Below are 24,865 nucleotides of genomic sequence, written 5' to 3'. Positions count from 1 at the left end.
CCTTGTCTCTGACTCCATTTTATTTGACCCTCTCCTTCCCTTTTCCTTCACTCTGCCTCTGACATGTGAGAACACCATGCGCAGGCCTGGCCTAGACATCTCATCTCCCTGCAACAAGGAAATGGGAACAGAGCCCAGCCCCACCCTGCAGAGTGGCCTTAACTGTTAGGAACCTATCAAGCATCTTCCGGTACTGTGTTCCAAAGACTTTGCAGTAGAGCTTGCCAGCATAGGAGGAGCGTAGGTCAACTCTGTGAGGGTGGCCAGGCTGGGGGGGCCCCATGGCTTCTGTAGCCCGGAGGTACTGTAAATCATCTTCCTGTGCCATGCTTTATTGGCCCGCCCTTGGCCCTCCAGAACCACAGACTCTCAGAACAGAGGCCTCAGTACCCCTCCAACCACCTACATGCACCAACGGACTAAAGGATTTACTAAGAAATCGCAACACTGCCAGCCCTAGAAACTGGCTGGCCTTCCTAGCTCAACGCTCAGGCACCCACAGGAGGGAGCAGGTGTGTCAGGGGCTCCGGTGCCTGTGGGCAGGGCCCAGGCTCTAAGCTGGACACTCATGACCTTCATAATCTTGCCAGCTAATCTGCCCCTTGACCCACCCCAGCCACCATGCATCTCTTATGTTCTGGGGTGCTCCTTATACTCAGGTGGCTATAATTTGTTGTTCCAACTTTGAGAGTGGAAAGAGGCCTTGATTAATCATACCAAGACACATGTAGACTGGAACTACCAAGCTGTGTGGTCATCCCACTCACCCCTCAGTCTTTTCCCTACTCTCTGCCTGTGCTCACCCCACACCCGTAGCCTCTGCTGCAGAGGGTCTCTACCTAGAGTTCTCTGACCCTCAGTTTGAGCTCCTCCACCGCTTCAGGCTGTCTGCCCTCCAGGATTCCCAGCCCTTGTCTGCGTTCAGTGAGGCAGGGACTTGAATCTTTGGATGGGAATTTGTCCTGGGCTCCTACCCCTATGGGCACTTCAGAGGCCCAAGGCCTCTATCTGTCCTCCATGGGCCAGGACCTCTCCAGGCCAGAATCCTTCACCATCCTGTCTCCCTTTTTCTCCCTCTCCCACGGTCAGTGGCGGCCAGAGGAGTCCGAGGACTATGTAAGTAACAGGTGTGCGAGCGTGGGCAAGACTGGGTCAGGCTGGGCTCATGGGACACTCCCCCTCTCCCTTCTCTCCTCCCAGCCTGTGTTGCCAAGATCCACAGGGCACCAGCCACATCTGGAGAAAATTGGCGTTTAGACACGAGCACCAAGCTGAGCAGCGATTGGCGTTTCCTCTAATCCTTACTTCTCGCCTGTCGAGCAGCAATTTGAAGCCAATGTTCATGATCGACCAGGGCCTGGCCCCTGCTCCGGTCAGACAGGGATGGAGTTAAATCCAATCCTGATCGTAAGGCCTTATTGATCCTGAGTGAAAAATCACCTGCTTAGGGCACAGGCTGGGACAAGAATCTAGGGAGCTGGGTGGGGCATTGGTGCTGCTGGAGCCCCAGCCCTGGGAGACCCTCCAGCTGGGGCAGGAAGAGGCCTGTGAGGGGCTGTTGGTAGCTGCCATGACTCCACCTGAGGCTCAGAGCTGGAGGGACACCAGGGTTGGTGGTGGCAGCCCTGTTCCCACTGCACGGTGGTCCCCTCTCTTCTTCCCACTCTTCTCCCTGTGTGGCGTGGCTTGGTCCCCCTGTGCTATTTCTCCGCATGTCCAGAAACGATGCCTTTGCTGGAAATGGGTGTATGGGTAGGATCTTCCAAGGTGGGAAGACATGCCCTGGCTGACTTCTTAGGAATCAGTGGGAACATGGGAAATGGAGTCCCGCAGGTGTAGGGGAGCTCCTTGTCTTCTTCCTGTCTTTCCTTATGCCCTCAGGTGTAGGGTGTTGCAGGGAATGGTTGTTCACAGAGTCAGTGGCCCAGGGGTGGTGAGCTGTGATCCTGACTAGTAGGGTGGGGCCCCTCCACCCTGGTGTGTGTGTGTGTGTGTGTGTGTGTGTGCGCGCGCGCGCATGCATGCGCGTGTTTTCTTAATGTCCGCAGGTGTGTGCAGGCAGAGCTATAGTCTGTGTGCATGTGAGTGCCAGTAGCCATGCAGGTGCTGCGTATGTGTGAGCCTCTGCCCTGTGAGAATGTGTGCAGGGCCCTCGTCAGGTGCCATTTACAGCATGACAGAGTTGAGGAAACAGCATGGCCCTTTGTTCTTGTCTGAAAGGAAGAATGATCAGTCTGTCCTAGGCCTGTGGCTCCTGGAATGGGTGGGATCCTCTCGGCCCTCATTCTACCTGGCTGCCCTACCTCGGCAGTCCAGCATTTCACAGCCTAACCTCCCAGGACCTCTGGCCCTGTGTGCCTGGGCCTCCCTGCAGGCTAGGGTCCTGAGGTAGCTGACACAGTCTGACCTCTTCTGACGGGAACTGCCCCTCCTCCTCCCTCAGGAAACCACCATCAGCGGCCTCACCCCAGAGACTACCTACTCCATTACTGTAGCTGCCTACACCACCAAGGGGGATGGTGCCCGAAGCAAGCCCAAAATTGTTACAACAACTGGGGCAGGTGAGTGAGGGGTCAGGGGCAGAGCTGAGGGTGGGCATTGGAGAGGGCAGCACCAGAGCCCAGTGCGTGGTTGTTTAGTCCCAGGCCGACCCACCATGATGGTCAGCACCACAGCCATGAACACAGCGCTACTTCAGTGGCACCCACCCAAGGAGCTGCCTGGTGAGCTGCTGGGCTACCGGTTGCAATACCGCCGGGCTGATGAGGCGCGGCCTAACACCATAGATTTTGGCAAAGATGATCAGCACTTTACAGTCACCGGTCTGCACAAGGGGGCCACCTACATCTTCCGGCTTGCTGCCAAGAACCGGGCCGGCCCAGGCGAGGAGTTCGAGAAGGAGATTACAACCCCTGAGGACGTGCCTAGTGGCTTTCCCCAAAACCTACGAGTGACAGGACTGACCACGTCTACCACAGAATTGGCCTGGGACCCACCAGTGCTAGCAGAGAGGAATGGGCGCATCACCAACTACACTGTGGTGTACCGTGACATCAATAGCCAGCAGGAGCTGCAGAACATCTCTGCTGACACACACCTTACCCTGTCTGGGCTCAAGCCGGACACCACTTACGACATCAAGGTCCGTGCACATACCAGCAAAGGCGCCGGTCCACTCAGCCCCAGTATCCAGTCCCGGACCATGCCTGTGGAGCAAGGTGTGTGCTGTGGGCATGGCACTGCCTGCCCAAATGTGGCTACGCCTGGGGACCTCTGCTCTCTTGACCCACTGACCTCTGGCAACTGTGATCCACCAGCCTCTGCTGTGTGACCCCTCAATTTCTCATGACGGTGACTACTAATCTCTAGTGAATGGGCACCATGTTTTTGGGTGTGAGACCCCTGACTTCTGCTGTCCTTGACCTACTGACCTGCTGCGTGACCTTTCAATTTCCTGTGACTTTGACCCACTGATCTCTTTTGATTCCATCACCATTCTTGGGTGTACAGCCTACTGATCTTTGGTTTATAGCACTAATCTCTGAAACCCACTGATCTCTAGTGAACATGCTCCACCGTGCCCTGGTATGGCCATGTGTTTCTCATGACCATTATCCACTGACACCTGGCCTCTAACTTGGTGTCTGTGAGTTCAAGCTTTTACCCATGCTCTTCTGGAGATTTCTGGCAATTGGTGCTGTAGCATCCGCTACCCTGTTCAGTGCTCACTGTGGAAGAGCTTTGGCTGGGAGTTGAACTGTGCCATTTGAAGCTGGCTGGGAATGGGGGTGCTTGGTTCTCTGAAGCTGTTCCTAAACCCCTATTTCCCCATAATGTCTTATCCTCTGGTTCATCCACCCCACACCAGATAGCCAGCAAGAGCTGACTTCCTCCTTGTGCCTCCACAGTGTTTGCTAAGAACTTCCGTGTGGCAGCTGCGATGAAGACATCTGTGCTGCTCAGCTGGGAGGTCCCTGACTCCTACAAGTCTGCTGTGCCCTTCAAGGTGGGTAAGGGCCACAGTCAGCCAGACCACCCCACACAGGCCTTCTGTGTGCTGTCATTCATTCCAATTCCCAGTCCACGAGTGCATGTGTCTGTGAACCGGGTCCTGGTTCACATCCTGTGCCTTGTAGGCGCACGGTAGGAACCTCACTCAGAGGCACTGCCAAGCTCCCCCTCTCATCTCCTGCAGATTCTGTACAATGGACAAAGTGTGGAGGTGGATGGGCACTCAATGCGGAAGCTGATCGCAGACCTGCAGCCTAACACAGAGTACTCATTTGTGCTGATGAACCGTGGCAGCAGTGCGGGAGGCCTGCAGCACCTGGTGTCCATCCGCACGGCTCCTGATCTCCTGCCACACAAGCCGCTGCCTGCTTCTGCCTACATAGAAGATGGCCGCTTTGCCCTCTCTATGCCTCAAGTGGAGGACCCCTCACTGGTCAAGTATGCAGGGGCTGGTGGCAGGGGTAGGGCATGGATGCAGGCTGCTGGTGATGGCTGTACTGATTCCTGCTCTGCCCACGCAGGTGGTTCTACATTGTGGTGGTGCCCATTGACCGTGTGGGTGGAAACATGCTCACACCAAGATGGAACACACCTGAGGAGCTGGAGCTGGATGAGGTGCCTGGGGGAGGGGACTGGCACTAATGATACCCCACGCAGTTTGGCAGTAGCCACCTTGCCCTGAGTGTATCCTAGTGGACTCTCTTGGGTCCCCTACCCCAATTGAAATCACTCTTGTGACTGCTCTGGCTGGCAGCCTGTCTCCTCCCTAGAGAGAGGGGCTCTAGGGGAAGGCCCCTGAGAGTATTCAGAGGACTCCTGGAAGACTGTGGAGAATGCCTGGGAAGTGTTTGGGGAGAATCCCCTGCGGTGGGTAACAGCGGGGATGTTTCCATAGCTATAGTCTGAGCTCTGTAGACTTTCAAGAATCCTACATATATGGAGACCATGGAGAGGCTGGAATGAGCCTTAAACTTGTTTTCCTGGGACACATGAAGTCTTCTATTCTCTCCTTACAGCTTATTTGGAAACTGTCTCTCTGATTAGGATGAGATTACCCATAAGGCTTCTCATGGGCTGGCAGGAGGGGTACCGTTGTGGTACCTGGCATTATTATGTACCTTCAGTGGCCAGGCCATGGCCCCAGGAACAGCATGCTTAAAGACCCCGTGTGACTCTGTGCTCTGTTTTGCCAGCTTCTGGAAGCTATTGAGCAGGGTGGTGAGGAGCGGCGGCGGCGACGGCGACAGACAGAACGGCTAAAGCCGTATGTAGCTGCTCAGGTGGACGTGCTCCCCGAGACTTTTACCCTGGGGGACAAGAAGAGCTACCGAGGCTTCTACAACCGACCCCTGTCTCCAGACCTGAGTTACCAGTGCTTCGTGCTTGCCTCCCTGAAGGAACCTGTGGATCAGGTCTGCCTGAGCCAGCTTGGCTCTCAGCACCCAAGACCCCAGACCTGACCTAAGACTAGGCCAGTCTCAAACATGAGGAGACCCCAGGTCTAGGTGGCCCCTGAGACCTAAGATGTGTACTAAGTTTCCCAGGACACTAGGTGGCAAGACCCAAAAGGCCAGACCCCATTTGGCCCAGGAACCCAATCCTGCTGCCCAGCCTCAGGTCAACCTCTTAGGGTTTAGAAAACCAGGCCAGGGCCAGCCCGGTGTAACCCAGCCCCAGCACCTTCTCTGCAGGTTTGATGGGCAGAGGGTGGGAGTCTCACACTGAGCTCACCGCCTGTGCTGTTCCTCTGCTGCGCCACAGAAGCGCTATGCCTCCAGCCCCTACTCGGATGAGATCGTGGTACAGGTGACACCAGCCCAGCAGCAGGAGGAGCCCGAGATGCTGTGGGTGACAGGCCCCGTCCTGGCAGTCATCCTCATCATACTCATTGTCATCGCCATCCTCCTGTTCAAGAGGTGAGTGCTGCGCTCAGGGACCCTAGGGACAGCACCTGCCCCTCACCTCGAAGGCCCTTTCTGGGTACAGTGCATTGGAGTAAGTGCAGCCATCCCAACCTGGCCTCTGGCCCCCCCAGGCACAGTGGGAAGCCAGGATGGGCAGCAGCATCTGTGTGTGTGCACCTGCGTCTGCTTATATGCACCTCTCTGGTGGGGAGCCTCTGTGTGCCTGTCAGCCTGGGTGTGAAGAGGGGCTGAGGATCTCAAGAGAGCTGTTTTGTGTACATCCCTGGGCATCTGTCTGTTTGTCTCTGTCTGAGTGTGAGTGAATCTGTCTCCTCTTCCAGACACCAAGATTTCCTGGTCCCCTAGTTTCAGCACTTCCTGCCACTCTTCCTACGTGGTTTACCAGCCATGCTCTCCTATTTAGGCCCAGAGAGGTCAAGACCGAGGCGCAGGAACACATCCCCACAGATTTTTCCTTAGCAAATATTAACTGAAGGCCCACTGTGCCAAAACTATATTGGTCTCTGTCTTTAACACTCAGTCCTCTCTTCTGGATAGTTGCAGCCACCTGCCCCTGAAAGTTTTCCCTTCTGTCTACTTCCAAGTCTCCAAGGTTTTTCCAGAGATTTAACTTCACAATTTTTTTTGTTGTGCTGGGGATGGAATCCAGGGCCTCAGACATGCTAGGCAATCACTCTACCACTGAGCTGCACCCACAGAGATTTAATGTTGTCACTGTCAGTTTAAAACCTTTTGGTGGCTTCAAAGATAAAGCCCAACGTCTTCCGTTTAACAGTTGAATACCTGGCTAATCTGGTCCCTGCCTCCACTCTTGACATCATCACACCTAACTAATGCAGTTCCCAGGACAGTGGAGTCTGAGCCCTTCTCCACTCTGCAGCTCTCCCTTCTGCACCCCGCTGCTTCCTCGTCCTTGAAGACTCACTTCAAGGTGCTGGTACCCAAGGGGCCTTCTCTGGCACCCCATCCTTTCCCTACACAGCCATGCCTCTGCCCCGGAATGCTCCATTGGACACATTCTAGGCCTGTGGAACAGTGTGTTGAGCCTCCAATCCTTGGCCCTGGGCAGAGCACATAAGCACGTCTGAGAGCACCTGGCAGAAGAATGTGTGCTGGTCTGTGTATCTGGCGCATCTCCATGGAGGAGTGCCTGTCTCCTGCCCCATCTCTCCCCTGCCTGGACCAGTGCCCCTTCTGGAGAGCTCACACCTATGGGTGGGCCTTGAGGAGTACCTCCTATACCCATTCATCCTTCCCACTCCCATTTGGATCATGGTGTCTATGCAAAAGAGAGCCCCCTCCCTGTGAATGTCACATGTGATAAGGATCCCACAGCGTCCCCCGGTCGTGTAAGGGCTGAGTGCTTGGCAGAAACAATGATCATTCCTTTCTTCTGTCCTTGCCTGTCTTTCGGGACCTAGTAAACAAGAAAGGTAGGAGTTGTTCCTTCTCCCTTCACACGCCTCCCTTCTACTTCTTATCCCTGTGTACATGTCAGGCCAGCAGGGAGGGACGGTTTTCTGACCAGAAGCCTCTTGACCTGTTGCTTTAAGCAGCAAACTGTCCAGTCAACACAACAGGCTGCCCGGTTCAGAACGAATATTCATTGGCATAAGGGGCAGGCCTTGTTGCTGTCTTGCCCTTTCGACTCCATACCCTCCACAGAGGATGCTCCTCCCCGCAGGGCACATGCACGATGCAGCTTCATTGCTTCCCCTGAGTCCTCAGAGCTCACCAGAACCTTCCCCAGGCTCCCAGTTCTCGGAGAAGTTACCTCAGTGCTGCAAGAGACTGTCTTGCTCCACTGTGCAGAGCAGCAGGGAACGGTGTCCGGATGCATACACACCGCAGTACACTCGGCAGCTCCCCCAGTACACATGTGCAGACTGCAAGGGGCCCCAGGGCGTTTCTCAGCAGCTGGATCCTATAGTCTGTCCCTGACTTGTGGATGGGAAAGTGGAAGCCAGTGGGACAGGACTCTACCTGGCTAGAGGACACCTTTCCCGTCCCTCCCCTGCTGCTCTGGGCATTTACCCTGATACCTGGAGAGCCAGACAGCTGGGGCCCAGTCCCCTGTGATGTTTGTGTATTTTATATGTCATTTGCATGTTTCTTCCTGGTGGCTTCTGCTGCCTCAGCTGTGGTCGTCTTGGGGATAGCAGCCACTGCCCAGCAGTGACCTGCCTTCTGTCCAAAGGAGCCAACAGCCTCTGTGACCCTTTCCTTCCTTGCTGCACTACCTGCTCTGTCTACTCCACACTCCTGCTGTCTCCCTACCCCATCCCTACTCTGTGTTCCTTCATGTTGAGGCTGCTCTGCCCTTGGTTCCTCCATGCTCAGAGGACCCTAGTATGAGGTGGGGCCATGGGCGGGTAGAACTGTGAACATGGGGGCTCCATTGCAGCTGGCTGGCCTTGACCTGGACCTTGACATGGTTGACATGCCTCTGCCTTTTTAGGAAAAGGACCCACTCCCCATCATCAAAGGATGAGCAATCAATTGGGCTGAAGGACTCCCTCCTGGCCCACTCCTCTGACCCTGTGGAGATGCGAAGACTCAACTACCAGACCCCAGGTAGGGCAGCTTCCCCAGCCTGCTTGCCTGCCAGCCTAGATTAAGCAGGCTGCAGGTTCTGTTCCTTAGGTCACTGAAGGACCCCAGTTTTGTTCTCTTTGGACTGAAGTGACAAAAAAGTCCCATATCCAATATCTGGTCAGGTGCTCAGGGCCCAGGATCCTCCTCAGGGCAGCAAAGCTGCTCATCAGTCCCAACAGGTCTTTTGTCAAGGCCTCTGAATGTGGGCTAAGGAGCTCCCTCGAGCCCACATCCCAGTCACAGGGTGGCCAGTCTCTGCACCCGTCCTCTGACCCTCCACAAGAGCGGCATGTTAGCAATGAGCAATGCCCCACAAGAAACTGGAAAAGAAATGAGGTGTCACACCTGACCTTTCCTACAGGCCAGCTCCAGATCTACTGTACAAGGACAGGGACTGCAGCTCAAGGCTCACTGCCTGCCCTTCCTCCCCAGCCACTCTCATGCTATCTGGCTGTTTCTTCTACCTGAAATGTCACTCCTTTTTCTCTGAGCCACACAGCACAGACCTCACCTCTTGGGAGGGTGCCCCACTCATGGCTGGGGATCTCCTCTGCTGGAATTCCCTCAGCCACAACCTTTGAGTTCTGCGGCACCAGATACCATGTCTTGTTCATCCCCCATCCTTGCATTCAGTATACAATGGGTTCTTGTTGAATGCCTGTGAAATGAGCACACAACAACAGAACAAATGAGTGAACTAATGCACACACAGAGGGTTTGTGTATATATGAGCCAGTTATTACTGCATATCAAATTAACCCAGAACTTAGTGGCTTAAAAAAACAATAATTATGTATTATCTCTCACAGTTTCTATGAGTCAGGAATTCAGACAGGGCACAGCAGGGGCAACGTCTCTATTCTAGAATGTTTGGGCCCTCAGCAGGAAGACTTTGAAGGCTGGGAGCTTGAATCATTTAAAGCAGGGGTTGGCAAACTATGGCCCATGGCCAAATTCGGCCCACTACCTGGTCTTATAAATAAAGTTTTCCTGGAATGCAGTCACACCCATTCATTTCTGGGTCTGTCTGCACTCGAAAGACAGACATCAGTAGATGTAGTAGATATTGGAAGCAAAACCTAAAATATTTGCTGTCTGGCCTCTTAAGGGAAAAGTTTCCTAGCTGTTGGATTGTAAAGATGGCTCATTGAGGTGTCTAGTGATTGACAAATCAGCTGTGAGCCTAGCTGGGACTGTCAGCTGGACATCCAGGCATGGCCTCTTCATGTGACCTGGGCTTCCTTACAACATGGTGACTGAGTTCCAAGGGCATGTGTTCTGACATTAAACAAGCCAGGCAACCCTAGCAGGCCAGCAAGATTTGATCTGTGAGGAATACAAGTACCAGGACAGTAGCACTGCAGGGCAGAGGACTTGCTTGGCAAGAGGTGCCAAGCCATGAGGGCACTGTTTAGGGGAAAGGGTGGGAGGAGCTCCTTTGAATGGAGACATTGCACACATGAGCTACTTGAGTGTTTCTCCAATATTGGAGTTCACCAACAGGTGAATAGAAGTTCAGGCCAGAGGACCCCTTGCAGAGGGACTTGGACAGCAGGCTGAGGAACTTGGGACTTCATCTTGAGGGTCCCAGGAAAGCACTAAAGGTTTTTAACAGGGTCAGAATTGTGCTGTAGAAATAGCACTGTGACTGCTATGTGAGAAGGGATTGATTAAAGGGGGAGAAAGTGGAGCAGAGAGACTAGGCTGCTGAGTGGGTAGAAGGCATCAGTGGGGATGGAGGGAAGGGACGGACTCAGGAAGAATGAAGGAGATGAGGGCAGCAGGACTCGGGCTTGAGTGCACATGGGGGATATAAGGATGGCTCTGTGACTGTGGGTAGCAGTGGGCCTGCAGGGTCTGGACCTCTGCTCTAGCCTCAGTGCTGAAACTACTAGTGTGGCAGGTGCTGAGGAGCATGCAGCAGCCAAAGCCCCCAAACAGAAGGCTCTTCCTGGGAGCAGGCAGGAAGAGAGGGAGACAGGGAGGGAGGGTGGCACAGTGTCAAGGAGGATGGTTGAAGAGTAGTCAGGAGGAGGGCAGGGGTGACAGGAGGAGCAGGTATCTCTCAAGTGCCACTGAGAACTGTGCATGGCAGGAAGGGACTAAGCAATTTATTTAGCAGAGTGGGAGACTCGGGAGGACCAATGCCTTGGCAGGTAGGACATTGGCGGGAGTGTGGCAACCCAGCACTGGGGCAGAAATGTTTCCACAGATTGAGGAGAAGTGGGCGGGTGGGGTGCAGAGAAACTCTTCAGAGGCCGCTGCATGTGAAGGAGACATGGGCAGGCACTTGAGAAGACACACTCCTGTTGAGATATACCCTCTACCCCAAAGGCCAAATTTTGATACCGGAAGGAATACGGTTGGTTTGAACTTAATAGTTGGTCATAAAAAGAACCCTGAAAGGCCACCAACCCATGGAGTTTGTGAACACTCACATCTAGAGGCAGGACATCTGTCTGCGTTACTGGGAGACCAGAGGCCTGTGGTGGGTTTTATCCCATGGCCCCCTGCTCCTCACTGCTCTGACCTTCCTGCCCCACCCACACTGTGTCTGAGCTCATAGCCATGTGATCAGAAAAGGTTAATGGGCTCTCTTCTCTCGCCCCATTGTGTTTTTTTCTTTTGGTTTGTTTTCTCTGCAGGTTCCAGTGCCCCCAGTTGCCCGAATATTTCAAGTTAGTTTCCAAAGTTCCCACGCTTCGGGAAACTTTGGCTTTGGTGTCTGTTTCCATTTCTCTACTTTCCCCCCATCGCCTCCTACCTTCCTTGTTCATCTCTCTCCTTTCCTCTCTTCTCTCCCCTCCTGGGCGTCTCCTCATCTCTCTTCTTCGCCCCCTTCCTCTCTTCCCACCTCGTGACCTCCACGTCTCTTTTCTGCCTTCTTTCTCAGTCTGATAGCTCTCAGGGTGCCTCTCCCTCCTGTATCCTTGTCTCTCTCTCTACATCTTCCTCCTCAGTTTCTCTCTGTGTATTCCTTCTGGGTCTCTCTGCCATCGTCTGTACTTCACGACCACTCCATCCACACTCTCTGTGTCTGGGACAACAGTGTCACCCAGTCTCTTGTAGTGACCGGCGCCAGTGAGGGGCAGGAGGGCAGTCCCCAGGCAGGTGTGGTGGGAACCCAGCTTCCACCTATCAGCTGCCGCCAACCTGGGCTTCTAGTATGAGCCCAGGAGGGAGGAAGCCTCCCCTTCCTCTTGAGCAGACCTGCCAGGCAGAGCCCTGGTGCCCCCACTCAGCACAGTGTCACCTGACATGCTTCCACGTGTTCACAGCACATGTACTTCCCCCTCTGTCCTCTCCACCCTCTGGCCACTGTGTGTTCCTCCATCCCTGTTGCCGCATGTGCTGCCGTCTCCATGCCACCAGTGCCAAGTGCTCCATGGTCCCACATGTTCACGTGTGTACATACATGCATCAGGGCTGTCTCCACCACCCTGCTCAAGCCTCATGTTAACTGCCTGCGTCTGCCCTGCCTCCCCAGGTATGCGAGACCACCCACCCATCCCCATCACCGATCTGGCAGACAACATTGAACGCCTCAAAGCCAATGATGGCCTCAAGTTCTCCCAGGAATATGAGGTGAGACATAACCCTGTCCCATGTGGCTGGGCGGGGGCCTACCCCATAACAGTTCCTATCTTGTCCCAGGTCAAAGCAGTGGTTAGGGTTCCAGGTTTTCCTGGTATACAGAGAGGAATGACAGCTGGGGAACTAGCCTCCTCAGGTGCTGAGTCTAGCCAAGGCCCTGCCCAGGACCTTCTGTGGTCACCTAGGAGATGCTTTAGCAGTATGCTGGGTGCTCACACACATACCCTGATTCCAACAGAGGCAGACTCAGGGTACAGACCCAGATCAGTAATAATAGCCACAATAGCTGGCTTTTGTCAAGAGCTTACTGCAGGCCAGCATTGGCTGAGCACCAAACATCATCATCTCTCTCCCCGCATAACCTTCTGAGGTGGTACTATATTACTGTCCCCTCAGGTGAGGAAGTGGGCCTCAGAGAGGGAAAGTGACTTGCCCACAGTGAAACAGCTGATGAGTAGTGGAGCTAAGATTCCAACTCAGGCCTACCTGACAGCCTGGGACAGCAGAGTGCTGAGCCTCCCATGGTGACTGCACCCATGAGGGTTAAGAGAGCGGTCCCCAGGCAGGTGTGGTGGAAGCCCAGCTTCTATCCCGTCAGCTGTCACCCACCTGTGCTCACACGTGCACTCGCAGTGCACAGCTCGCAGGTGAAGAGCCAGGGGCTCAGGCCCTGCTCTTCAGACCCTCCTTGTGCTCACCTCACTCTGGCCTGTTGGTGGCTCGGATTTCAGGGTCTGAGGGCTTCTACCTGACTCACAGCTAAAGGAGAGGCCCATCTCCTGTAGTAAGCATGGAGAGGTCTTTTCTGCCTTGTCCATCACTCTTTCCCAGCACCTGACATGGACCTCAAAACACCATTGACAGATAAGTGATGGGTGAGTTGGTTCAGCCTAACCTGAGAGTTTGCTCCCCTTTCAGTCAGATGTCCACCCTCAGGTGTGTTTGGGGAAGTGTCCCAGGGTACCAAGGTTGCATTTCTAAGGGCCATGAGGCCAGACAGATTTCCAGCATGTTAAGCCAGGTTTCCAAAGAGAAAATTGAGCTTGGCAGGCAGACAGATGAACACTCCTTCTTCAAAGGAACAGTGCTGCCTCTATGGTAGGGCACCCACTGTGGCCTGCTTTCTGTGTGGCCTCACTGCAGGTAACAAGCTCATAATTTGGGCTTGTCTGCTCATTATCTGTCTGTCTGACCAGAAGTGGTCTGCCACCTGGACTCACCTATGCCATGTCCCATCCCTGCCCTTCTTCTGATGAAGATGGGCCTCACTGTGTAGGCTCACAAGACCTCTGATCACAGCAATCCCCCTGCCACCTACTACCCGTTCTGTCCTCTTCTCTGGGTTATCCTGTAAAACCTTCTTCTACCCAGAAGTCCACTCTGGCCACTCAAGGCTGCTTAGGGCTCTCCCTCAGCCAGGATCCCAGAGCTCTCTCATCCTTAACATTCTGTTAGTCTTTTATCACATTTGCAAGCACTAAAGTGTATGCCACTCCCTGTGCTGGGTGCTGGGGATATGGAGACAAATGCTCTTAGGACCCAATCAGTTGGGAAACACGCAGGCAGGTAATCAGCATTGAATGTGTGACCAAATCCATATGTTCTTGTATTAAATATGACCAACATGCACAGAGAAGGGAGGTTGACAGCACTGAGGCAGTCCAAGGGTCGGGCTGTGCTTGGAGGTCTCTTGGAGCACTGGCACTGTCCCCTGGAGTGTGTCAAGGCTGGGACCAAAATATGAAAGATGCTGCATGCAATGCAAAGTACTATGGAATGTATTCATCTGTAAAATGAGGCTTATGACAGAACCCATCTCATATAGAATTAGATGAGAAAATACGGAGTACTCACGACAGTGCTAGGCACATCAGAAGCTCCCATTGACAGTTAGCTATTACCATTACTGCCGAGGCAATGGAGAGCATGGAGCCTTTTAAGCAGGAAATTGATATTCAGATCTGCATTTTTTAAATGTCTGAAGGGTCATTAAGAGTGGGTCAGAATGGAGGAAGAGGGAGGGTGATGGCAACAGGGTGGAGAGCTGAGGAGGGGAGGAGCACCAGAATGCTGGTCAACAGGAGGGGCTGTGAGGAGGTTTTGAGGTGGACTTGGCAGGTGCTGGCCTGGGCTTCTGGGATATGGATGATAGTGCCATCCACTAAGGTGGAGCCCCAGCAGCAGAGCAGATTTGGCAGGGAAGCTAATGAATGTGGCTTTGAATTAAGACTGAAGGGCCAGTGAGTTTCTTGTCCAGGAGGCTGCCAGGTACTCAGGAAAGAGCTCCTGGGCTGCAGCCAGGGTCTTGGACAGCTCCAGCATACAAGTGCAAGAATCCTGCCAGCAGTGGGGGTCATTCAGGAAAGGGGACAAAGTGAGGAGAGGGCCTGGGAGAATCACTGGAGGAAGCTGTATCCAACCTGCAGATGGGCAGGCCCTGGGCAGCAGATGGAGAAGAAACAGCTGAAGAGGCAGAAGAGAGCCAGGCAAGGTGGTGCACAGTGTCCAGGGCACTCAGTAGTTTTCAGTCTGGCCAAGGGTGCTGCTGTTGCTTCCATCTGCCTGTGCCCATTTCATTCATAGAATGCACAGTCCTCTCCCCTGGCCACCCCAGTGTACTCTACCAAACAAGGAGATCTGGTGCCATGGTTAAAGGACTCCTCGGTACATCACTTTCCTGATTAGGAGATTTGGCAACTCCGTGGCTCTGTGGCTAGGGGTGGTGCTCAGCTTTACCAGCAGCATTGGTAGAGGGCCAGTGCAGCTTTCAAAGTGAAGACAGGATGTAAGCACAGCTTGGAAGGCAGGGTCTCCTAGCAGGGGGTAGGTGTCCCTCTGCTCACCCCTCACTCCACCTGCTTTTTCTGTCCCCCGCAGTCCATTGACCCTGGACAGCAGTTCACATGGGAGAATTCCAACCTGGAGGTGAACAAGCCCAAAAACCGCTACGCAAATGTCATTGCCTACGACCACTCTCGAGTCATCCTTACCTCCATCGATGGTGAGCCAAGGGCAGAGCCTCCTCCCAGCCCTTGTTCACCTCCCCCTTGCTATCTGGGCTGACTCTTGCTATGGAGGCCATCCCTGAGTCTCAAGTGCACTGAGGCATGGCACTCTTGTCTAGGGGCACTTAGTAAATGCTCTGCCATATCCCCTTCCTTCTGTAGGTGTGCCGGGGAGTGACTACATCAATGCCAATTACATCGATGGCTATCGCAAGCAGAACGCCTACATTGCCACACAGGGCCCACTGCCTGAGACCATGGGTGATTTCTGGAGGATGGTGTGGGAACAGCGTACAGCCACTGTGGTCATGATGACGCGGCTGGAGGAGAAGTCCCGGGTAAGACTGAAGGGCCCTGCTAGGAGGTGGACAGGAAATAACTCAGCCAACAGGTGACATCTGACACCTTATTCTGTCCCTGTGGGTAGACGTTCCTCAAGGGATTCCCCAAGCACTGTTGCTTTCCTGGAGTACTGTCATGTTTGCTAGGTATTGGGGTGTTCCTGGGATGTAGCATGTTCCCCAGATGCTAGTGGGTTCCTAGGATATTAATGTGTTTCACCAAATGCTGTCATTTACTGGAATGCTAATATGTTCCCCAGTTGCTGGCTTGTTCCCAGGGTGTTCACATGTTCCCCAGATGCTGGAGTGTTCCTGGGGCATTAACACATCTCCTCAGTTAATTAGTGGAAGGAACTGCTGTTATCTGCTTTTGCACTGCAAACCATTGACTGGAACATAAAATTTACAGAGCTTGAAAATGGGGCATAAACGTTATGGGTAAATTTGGCAGAAAATGTGCCTGGTGCGATCTGGTCTTGAATAAATAATTTTCAATTATGGCCTTCATTCCACCAGTGAGGGCAAGGGTAGTGACATAGTGTGATGAGGCTTGATGAGGGAGAGAAGAAATGATTTGTGTGTATGTGTGCGCACATGCGTGTCTCTGTGTGGGACGGCCGGACACCAGGGATTGAACCCAGGGGCACTTTATCATTACATCCTCAACCTTTTAAATTTTTTTTTAAATATTTTTTTAGTTGTAGATGGACACAATACCTTTATTTTATTTGTTTATTTATATATGGTGCCAGGGATCAAATTCAGTGCCTCACCGGGGGTTAATTTATTTATTTATTTATTTATTTTAAGACAGGTTGTTACTAAGTTGCTAAGGCTGTTCTCAAACTTGCAATCCTTCTACCTCAGCCTCCCATGTCACTGGGATATGCCACTGTGCCCAGTAGGACAGTGGATTTGAGAGTTCAAGGCTGGAGGATCTTTTAACCAATAGGCTGGGCCTTCCTCTCTGCTTCTGCCTGTCTGGGCCTTTGTGTACTCTCTGACATCATCACCTGTGCCCTGCTCCCTACTTTGTATTTCCCTCTGCAGGTGAAGTGTGATCAGTACTGGCCAGCTCGTGGCACTGAAACTTACGGCCTCATTCAGGTGACTCTGCTGGACACTGTGGAGCTGGCCACATATACTATGCGCACCTTTGCTCTCCACAAGGTATGACTCTGCCATGGTACTTGTCCATATAAGGACAGAGGCCTGAGTATGGTGGGTTAGAGTTGGGGACCAGTGTAGGTATCAGAGGGTCAAGGACTGGGGTGGGGGTTGTGGGGGATGATACAAGAACTTCCTCAACTTCTTCAGGGTGCCTTGTATGGTTTCTGAATCTATCCAAGAGTGGTGAGTCTAGCCCTGGATGTGTGGCAGGGAGACTCCTAGTCACCGCATCTCTCTTGACTTTGCTCCCCAGAGTGGCTCTAGTGAGAAGCGTGAGCTACGTCAGTTCCAGTTCATGGCCTGGCCAGACCATGGGGTTCCCGAGTACCCAACTCCCATCCTAGCCTTCCTGAGACGGGTCAAAGCCTGCAACCCGCTAGATGCAGGGCCTATGGTGGTACACTGCAGGTGAGAGGGTATGGTGCCACCAGAGGGAGTGGGGTGGGAGGCAGGGACCTCCAACCCAAGCTGAGCCCATGTCCTGCAGCGCTGGTGTGGGCCGTACTGGCTGCTTCATCGTTATCGATGCCATGCTGGAACGAATGAAGCATGAAAAGACAGTTGACATCTATGGCCATGTGACATGCATGAGATCGCAGAGAAACTATATGGTGCAGACAGAGGACCAGTATGTGTTCATCCATGAGGCGCTGTTGGAGGCTGCCACATGTGGACACACAGAGGTGCCTGCCCGCAACCTCTACGCCCATATCCAGAAGCTGGGCCAAGTGCCTCCAGGGGAGAGTGTGACTGCCATGGAGCTCGAATTCAAGGTAGGGCTCCAGTGGGCCTGAACTGGGTTATGCAGAACCCCCGTGGCTCCCCAAGGAAGCCATACCTGACCAGACCCTTCCTATCAATAGTTGCTGGCCAGCTCCAAGGCCCACACATCTCGCTTCATCAGTGCCAACCTGCCCTGCAACAAGTTCAAGAACCGCCTGGTGAACATCATGCCCTATGAACTGACCCGGGTGTGTCTGCAGCCCATCCGTGGTGTGGAAGGCTCTGACTATATCAATGCCAGCTTCCTGGATGGCTATAGGTCAGCAGGCTTGTCCCTGCCACACCACGCACTATAGTGCCCAGGCCTGAGCCTGGCTGGTGGGGATGAGGGGAAACATGGTAGGGCCAACCCAGAAGACCAGAGTGGGCCGAGTAAAGCAGGGAGGGCTTCCTAGAGGAGGGGTGCTCTGTGCAGGGTCCCAAGGGACCAGGCAATCTCAGGGGAGACTGGGGGCAGCAACACCTCCAGCATGTTCAGTGTTATGTCCACCCAGACAGCAGAAGGCCTACATAGCTACACAGGGGCCTCTGGCAGAGAGCACCGAGGACTTCTGGCGCATGCTATGGGAGCACAATTCCACCATCATCGTCATGCTGACCAAACTTCGGGAGATGGGCAGGGTGAGCCCACCCCTTCCCCTAAGGACCCAGCCACCCTTGGGAGAGACACCCCTTTTGTTACTCTCCATGTAACAAGGAGATTTTCATACCCCAGCCTCCATCAGCATTAGCCTCAGACCCCACCTTCTCACCACCTGAGGCATCCTGTCCTACAGTCCTCTGAAACCTGGTGCTCCCTTCCTCCTTCCTCCCCACCTGATCATGGGGGCTGGGCCCTGTGTCCACAGGAGAAGTGCCACCAGTACTGGCCAGCAGAGCGTTCTGCTCGCTACCAGTACTTTGTTGTCGACCCGATGGCTGAGTACAACATGCCCCAGTACATCCTGCGTGAGTTCAAAGTCACAGATGCTCGGGTGAGTATTGGTTAGAGATTGTCAGTTCACACAAAAGGACCACACTGCCTGAGCAGATGTGGGCAGGGGCTGCCCTCACGGTACCTTAACTACAGGAATCAAAAGAGAGTGTAGGTTTGGGAGTGTGCACCTATCTTCCTGGGTGGCTTCATGGGTAATGACTTCAAGGGTGCATGCCTGTGTTATTGTACTCCCCCAACCTGGCCCAGAGGGACTATAGCCTAAGACACAAACTTGAACCCTGTACCTTGCCCACCTCTCCCAGGATGGGCAGTCGAGGACAATCCGGCAGTTCCAGTTCACAGACTGGCCAGAGCAGGGTGTTCCCAAGACAGGAGAGGGCTTCATAGACTTCATCGGGCAAGTGCACAAGACCAAGGAGCAGTTTGGGCAGGACGGTCCCATCACAGTACACTGCAGGTGGGGCTGTCCCCATCAGGGCTGGGGGTGGGCCTAAAAGCCTGGCATACTGCTGCCAGAGGTGAGCAGAATTTCTGACCTGGCTCTTCTCTGAGTAGTGCTGGTGTAGGCCGCACGGGAGTATTCATCACTCTGAGTATTGTCCTGGAACGCATGCGCTACGAGGGTGTGGTTGACATGTTCCAGACTGTGAAGACCCTGCGCACACAGCGTCCTGCAATGGTGCAGACAGAGGTGTGTAGACCAATGTGCAGGGCTGAAGTCTTCCTGACAGCCCTCCCTGCGCCCCTAGGCTGTGGCTGCAGTTGGACATACACGGGCACAAGGGTTTGTTCGTGCTACAGATGTGTACCAATGCCTGTTCTGATTTAGGTGCAGGGGAGAAATGAGTGAGATGTGTTCCTTTATTCAGTAGCTCTGAATTCGTAGTGTGTCTCTGATTAGGGTTGGACACGGCACGGTATAGAAGCAGATAAACATGATTGGAGTGGCAGGTGAAACAGGTAGATACAGGGGCCTGGGAGAGGGAAGGGAGAGAGAACAGCCTTGAGAGGCTCTTTTAGGCCCCTGGATAGTACGTACCTAGGGTAACTCTCAGGGTACAGCGCCTGCACTTGGTCAGAAGACACTGATTCCCTAGGCCATGGGCTGCAGCATGAGTGCCCTCTCAACATTGTGGTTTGGGATATCTGTTGGCACTGCCTACACTGACCAGTTGCTCTGTCCTGGCAGGACCAGTACCAGTTGTGCTACCGTGCGGCCCTGGAGTACCTCGGCAGCTTTGACCACTATGCAACGTAACTACTGCTCCCCTCTCCTCCGCTGCCCCCACTAGGGGGCTATGGAGGGGACCCAGCTCCTCTGAGCCATACCGACCATCGTCCAGCCCTCCTGCACGGATGCTGTTGCTGGCAAAGCACAGTCCACTGGGATCACAGCGTTTAAGGAACATTGCCACACCAATCAGAGAGTCCAGAACACCCCCTGGGCTAGTGGGCGGACCGGCAGGCAGGCTCTCTGTCCACCAGGCCCAACTAGAGCCTGCTTCAAGCTCTCTGTTCAGCTCCGCGTTTCTCATGCTTCTCATGGGGTGGGGATGGGGGCAAAGCCTCCTTTTTATACATTAGGTGGGGTAGACTGAGGGATCCTAGCCTCTTCCCTCTGATTTTTCCTTTTGCAAATCCTTAATTGCAGAATGGGCCATTTTGGGGTTTGGGGCTCATTTTTTTCCTTTTTGAGTTCACTTTGGACACTTTTTTTTTTTTTTTTTTTTTTGGTCTTATACTGCTGAAGGACAGAACTTGCCTTGCCTTCCTCGTGTGGAGCTGGACCACTAGCCTGAGCAAGGCTTGACTATGGACCCGGGAGTGGCACAGGTCGGGCTGCTCCTCCAGCCCTTCAGGGGAGATCCTGTTCCAGCCAAATGCAGGGAAACACAGTTTTGCTTTTTGTTTTTTGTTTTCTGTTTTTTTATTTCTTTTCTTCTAGGTTTTGTTTGTCTTTTTTAGGCCCCACAGACAGTGGTGGGCGGGGAGGCGATAGGAAACACATCCCCAGTCGTCTGTTCCAGTGTGTGTTTAACATTCACAGCCCACAACCACAGACGTGTCTGAGGGAGCCTAGCAAGGCATTCCTCATCACCATCGTGTTTGCAAAGGTTAAAAAGAAACAAACAAAAAACCATTTAAAAAAAAAAAAAAAAGGAAGAAGAATAAATGAAAGAGAAAACCAGAGAGTCATGCCCTGGCCTCTGCTTCAAACCCCCAAGAAGGAAGTGACTCTGTGCATCTGAGGCTACCCAGGGGCTCGAGAGCCTTGCTGTTGTCCCCAGCATTGCGGTAGGGCTGGTATTTGTAGGCTGTGGAGTCTGGCCACGTGGCCAAGCAAATGGCACAGGTCAGGGTCTGTGTCACGCCCCACACACCTCAGGGCCCAGCGGGGGCGTGGCTGGCCCTTCAGGTCCAGGCCAGTGGGCCTGGTAGCACATATCTGTCCTCAGCAGGGGCCAGATGATTTTCCTCCCTGGTTTGCAGCTGTTTTCAAAGCCCCTGAGAATTGCTCTTTTCCACTCCTTCAAGATGCCCTCGTAAACCAATGTGGCAAGACTACTGGACTTCTATCAATGGTACTATAATCAATCTTATTATCTCAGCTTGCTGAGGGGCAGGGAGAGGGCCTCTTCCTCTGGGCAGCACTATCTAGATAGGTAAGTGGGGGCGGGGAAGGGTGCATAGCTATTTTAGCCAAGGGACATGATGCCGAGGTCCCCAGGTCTAGCTAGGCTAAGTCAAGATCAACAATCCAGGGTTGGTAATGTTGGATGAAACATTCATTTTTACCTTGTGGATGCTAGTGCTGTAGAGTTCACTGTTGTACACAGTCTGTTTTCTATTTGTTAAGAAAAACTACAGCATCATTGCATAATTCTTGATGGTAATAAATTTGAATAATCAGATTTCTTACAAACTGGGCTTCCTGTCTCACCTCATTTGGGATCCAAAGAATCTGGACTCTTAAGTCAGTAGCTAGCATGGGTTCTGGAGATTGCCTGCTCTTGAGAGGACAGTGAGGCTGAGTATTTGTGACAGGGCTGGCTCCTGTCATGGCTGTCTCTTCAGCCCTGAAAATGGAGCCACCAAGAGTCAGGCCTGAACCACCCTAGGAAGCACCCTGGAATTGAGAGTACACTCTTCACCTCTCTTCCTCTTGGGATGTTGTAGGTTGTCATATTGGGGATACTGGGCTTCCCCTTCTAGGAGCCATATTCCCCCTCTACAATCACCTCCTTCCTTTCCTTCTCCCCTAAAGGGCGGGATGGCCCTATAGCCTAAAAACCTGTGACCATGCTGGGTATGGTGGCACATGCCTATAATCCCAGCAGCTGGGGAGGCTGAGGCAGAAGGGTTGCAAGTTTGAGGCCAATCTCAGCAACTTGGCAAGACCCTGTCTCAAATTTATTTATTTATTTATTTATTTATTTATTTATTTATTTATTTTTTAGAGAGAGAGAATTTTAATATTTATTTTTTAGTTTTCAGCAGACACAACATCTTTCTTTGTATGTGGTGCTGAGGATCGAACCCGGGCCGCACACATGCCAGGCGAGCGCGCTACCGCTTGAGCCACATCCCCAGCCCCCTGTCTCAAAATTTAAAAAAATAAAAAGGACTACAATGTAGCTCAATGTTAAAGAACCCCTGGGTTCAATTCCCAATACAATAATAACAACCATTATCATGGGTAAACTAGTTAATGAGGACTCTTCTAATTTTTGCAGTGTGGATACTGGATGCCAAAAACTGTAAAGTGATGTGGCCCCTAAATACACAGCAACATCTACTGATTGAGTCCTATGGCCTCCCCACTGGTGATCAGACAAGTCCTTCCTGGCTATAAAATAATGGAATTTCTAGGGATTCAGGGATAGAAACCTAGAACAAGTGAGGAAGAGAAATTCCTAAGTCAGCAGTAACACTTAAAAGAGAACATCGTGACGTAGTCCATTGGCCTGTCGCAGAGATGCCGTGAGTATACTAAGGCAGTACCTAACCCTGGGCAAGGCTTCCTGGAGAAAGTGACATTAGCTGGATTCAGGCTGCTTCATAGGGTGAGTAGTGCTTAGATTTAAACGATGGGTAAAACGTTCCCAACAGAGGACATAACCTGTGCAAAGGCTCAGAAGCATGGAAGAAATCAAACACCAAACTCAGGAAGTACAATGTGACTGAGGTAGAGACACTGGCCTAGAAAGTGAGCTGGGTGGAGTTGGGGGTCCTCTAAGGGGACTGCTTTGACTTAAAGGGATGCAGGTGCCCCAGACAAGTGAAGTACCTCTCTAACATCCTAAGTTCATGGTGGCCCTCGCCACATTCTGGTATTGGTAACTGTCTCCTGGGGGCTGTGAGTGATGGAGACTTGACACCAGGTCCCTTCTTGGTATCCGTAGCACCTAGTTCAGTGCCTGTCATATTTCTATTCATTCAAGGAAAAGACACCGTTATTACGTGATTAATGAATCATTAAGTTTGATACATAAAAGTGTGAAAACTTTAGGTTTGGTTCAATGATAGAGTGCTTTACCCAGCATGCATGAAGCCTTGGGTTCAATCCTCAGCACTCCCCCAACACCACCAAAAAAAAAAAAAAAAAAAAAGACATTAAACATCTTCAGGTAAAGGATAAATATGAAATTTTCACTTGAGAGACGTCAGTATTCAGAACACCCTAGGCAGGCTCTGGGCTAAGTGCTTTATGGACTGATTGCTAACCCAAGGGTAGAATAGACTCCTCTTTCCCCTTCACAGGTGAAGTAACAGGCTTCAAGTGGAGTTACTGTCAAGAGACCACAGGCAGGGGCTGGGGATGTGGCTCAAGCGGTAGCATGCTCGCCTGGCATGCGTGCGGCCCGGGTTCAATTCTCAGCACCACATACAAACAAAGATGTTGTGTCCGCCGGTAACTAAAAAATAAATATTAAAAAAAGAGAGACCACAGGCAGAGGAACACCAGAGGTGGGACCATTACCCACTGATACCTGCTCCAGAGACCCTTTTCCATCACCCAGTGTCAGCCCTCCTTCCCCTGCCCTCTTAGACCATCCCTATCTCCAGACCACTCCCCTCACCAGGGCCCCCCATCACAGAGTTGGGCATCCCAGCCAGCCAGCTTTCCTAACAGACATCTCTTCCTTACCTTTACATTCAACTCAGGTCAAACCCTGTCATTTGGCCTCCACTTGGCACCTCTTCAACTGTCAATATTTCTACTGTTTCTGTCTCAAGCCACCCTCTTACCTGGACTGCTGTCATGTCACCTCCCTGGTCTGCCTGCCCACAGCCCTGCCGGGCCAACCCATTCTCAACATAGCAGCTATGGCAATACTTCTCTCAGGGCAGTCATGACCAAGACAATGTCCTGAGGAGAAGAAAATTTTTAATAGAAAGGAAAAATTTGTTTCATCAACTCATTCAACAAATAATAGCTAATGAGCATTTGCCATGTGGCAGTCACCCTCTGGGTACTTGAAACAAATAACATCGGTGAACTGAACAGACTGCTGTCCTTGGGGCATGCATAGTCTAAAATTAGGAAACATGGGGCTGGGGATGTGGCTCAAGCGGTAGCGCGCTCGCCTGCCATGCGTGCGGCCCAGGTTCGATCCTCAGCACCACATACAAACAAAGATGTTGTGTCAGCCAATAACTAAAAAAAATAAACATTAAAATTCTCTCTCTCTCCCTCTCTCACTCTCTCTTTAAAAAAAAAAAATAAAATAAAATAAAATTAGGAAACATGATACATAGGAAAAATAGCAAATAGGGCTGGGGATATAGCTCAATGGCAGAGTGCTTGCCTAGCATGCATGAGGCACTAGTCCTCATGTGAGGACTTGCCTCACATGCACAAGGCCCTAGGTTCAGTCCCCAGCACCACCAAAAAGAAAGGGGAAAATATATATATAAATGTATTTATAGTTTGTTAAATGGTGATAAGTGCCATGGTATTGGGGAGTGGGGCAGGGTACAATAAGAAGGACCAGGCATGTGGGGTAGTAAGGGGAAGCCTCATTGAAAAGATGGGATTTGAGGGGCTGGGGCTATAGCTCCGTGGCAGAGTGCTTACCTAGCATGCATGAGGCACTAGGTTCGATCCTCAGCACCACATAAAAATAAAGGCATTCTGGACTGCTGTCATGTCACCTCCCTGGTCTGCCTGCCTACAGACCTGCCCAGGCCAACCCATCTCAACATAGCAGCTGTGGCAATACTCCTCTCAGGGCAGTCATGACCAAGACAATGTCCTGAGGAGAAGAAAATATTTTAATAGAAAGGAAAAATTTGACCTAGGAAGAACCTAAGCAACTTACCGAGACCCTGTTTCAATAAATAAATAAATAAATAAGAAAGGAAAAATTTGTTTCATCAACTCATTCTACAAATAATAGCCAGTGAGGATTAGGATTACAACTACAAAAAAAGGTTTTTTTAAAGATGGGATATGGGCTGGGCCCAGTAGAGCACATCTATAATCCCAGCAGCTCAGAAGGC

General features: G+C 52.2%; 1 protein-coding gene across 1 annotated transcript in view; it reads left to right on the top strand.

The window, feature by feature from the left end:
• Positions 1 to 21,284, top strand: part of Ptprf (protein tyrosine phosphatase receptor type F) — an 83,136-nt gene extending 61,852 nt beyond the window's left edge. The window contains exons 14-33 of the mRNA XM_076860603.1: positions 2,444 to 2,561; positions 2,640 to 3,218; positions 3,909 to 4,006; positions 4,196 to 4,449; positions 4,533 to 4,626; positions 5,205 to 5,423; positions 5,773 to 5,927; positions 8,395 to 8,510; positions 12,019 to 12,116; positions 15,003 to 15,126; positions 15,293 to 15,468; positions 16,522 to 16,641; positions 16,895 to 17,049; positions 17,129 to 17,414; positions 17,505 to 17,683; positions 17,919 to 18,045; positions 18,273 to 18,398; positions 18,664 to 18,818; positions 18,917 to 19,052; positions 19,551 to 21,284. Of these exons, the coding sequence (XP_076716718.1) occupies positions 2,444 to 2,561; positions 2,640 to 3,218; positions 3,909 to 4,006; positions 4,196 to 4,449; positions 4,533 to 4,626; positions 5,205 to 5,423; positions 5,773 to 5,927; positions 8,395 to 8,510; positions 12,019 to 12,116; positions 15,003 to 15,126; positions 15,293 to 15,468; positions 16,522 to 16,641; positions 16,895 to 17,049; positions 17,129 to 17,414; positions 17,505 to 17,683; positions 17,919 to 18,045; positions 18,273 to 18,398; positions 18,664 to 18,818; positions 18,917 to 19,052; positions 19,551 to 19,619 (3,384 nt within the window). The 3' untranslated portion in view covers positions 19,620 to 21,284. The remainder of the gene's footprint in view (positions 1 to 2,443; positions 2,562 to 2,639; positions 3,219 to 3,908; positions 4,007 to 4,195; positions 4,450 to 4,532; positions 4,627 to 5,204; positions 5,424 to 5,772; positions 5,928 to 8,394; positions 8,511 to 12,018; positions 12,117 to 15,002; positions 15,127 to 15,292; positions 15,469 to 16,521; positions 16,642 to 16,894; positions 17,050 to 17,128; positions 17,415 to 17,504; positions 17,684 to 17,918; positions 18,046 to 18,272; positions 18,399 to 18,663; positions 18,819 to 18,916; positions 19,053 to 19,550) is intronic.
• Positions 21,285 to 24,865: the final 3,581 nt, after the last annotated feature.

This window comes from Callospermophilus lateralis, chromosome 7 (genome assembly GCF_048772815.1).
Source record: "Callospermophilus lateralis isolate mCalLat2 chromosome 7, mCalLat2.hap1, whole genome shotgun sequence".
NCBI classification, from domain to species: Eukaryota; Metazoa; Chordata; class Mammalia; order Rodentia; family Sciuridae; genus Callospermophilus; species Callospermophilus lateralis.
The sequence above is the reverse complement of the archived record's forward strand: the minus strand, read 5'-3'. Positions and strand labels throughout refer to the sequence as shown.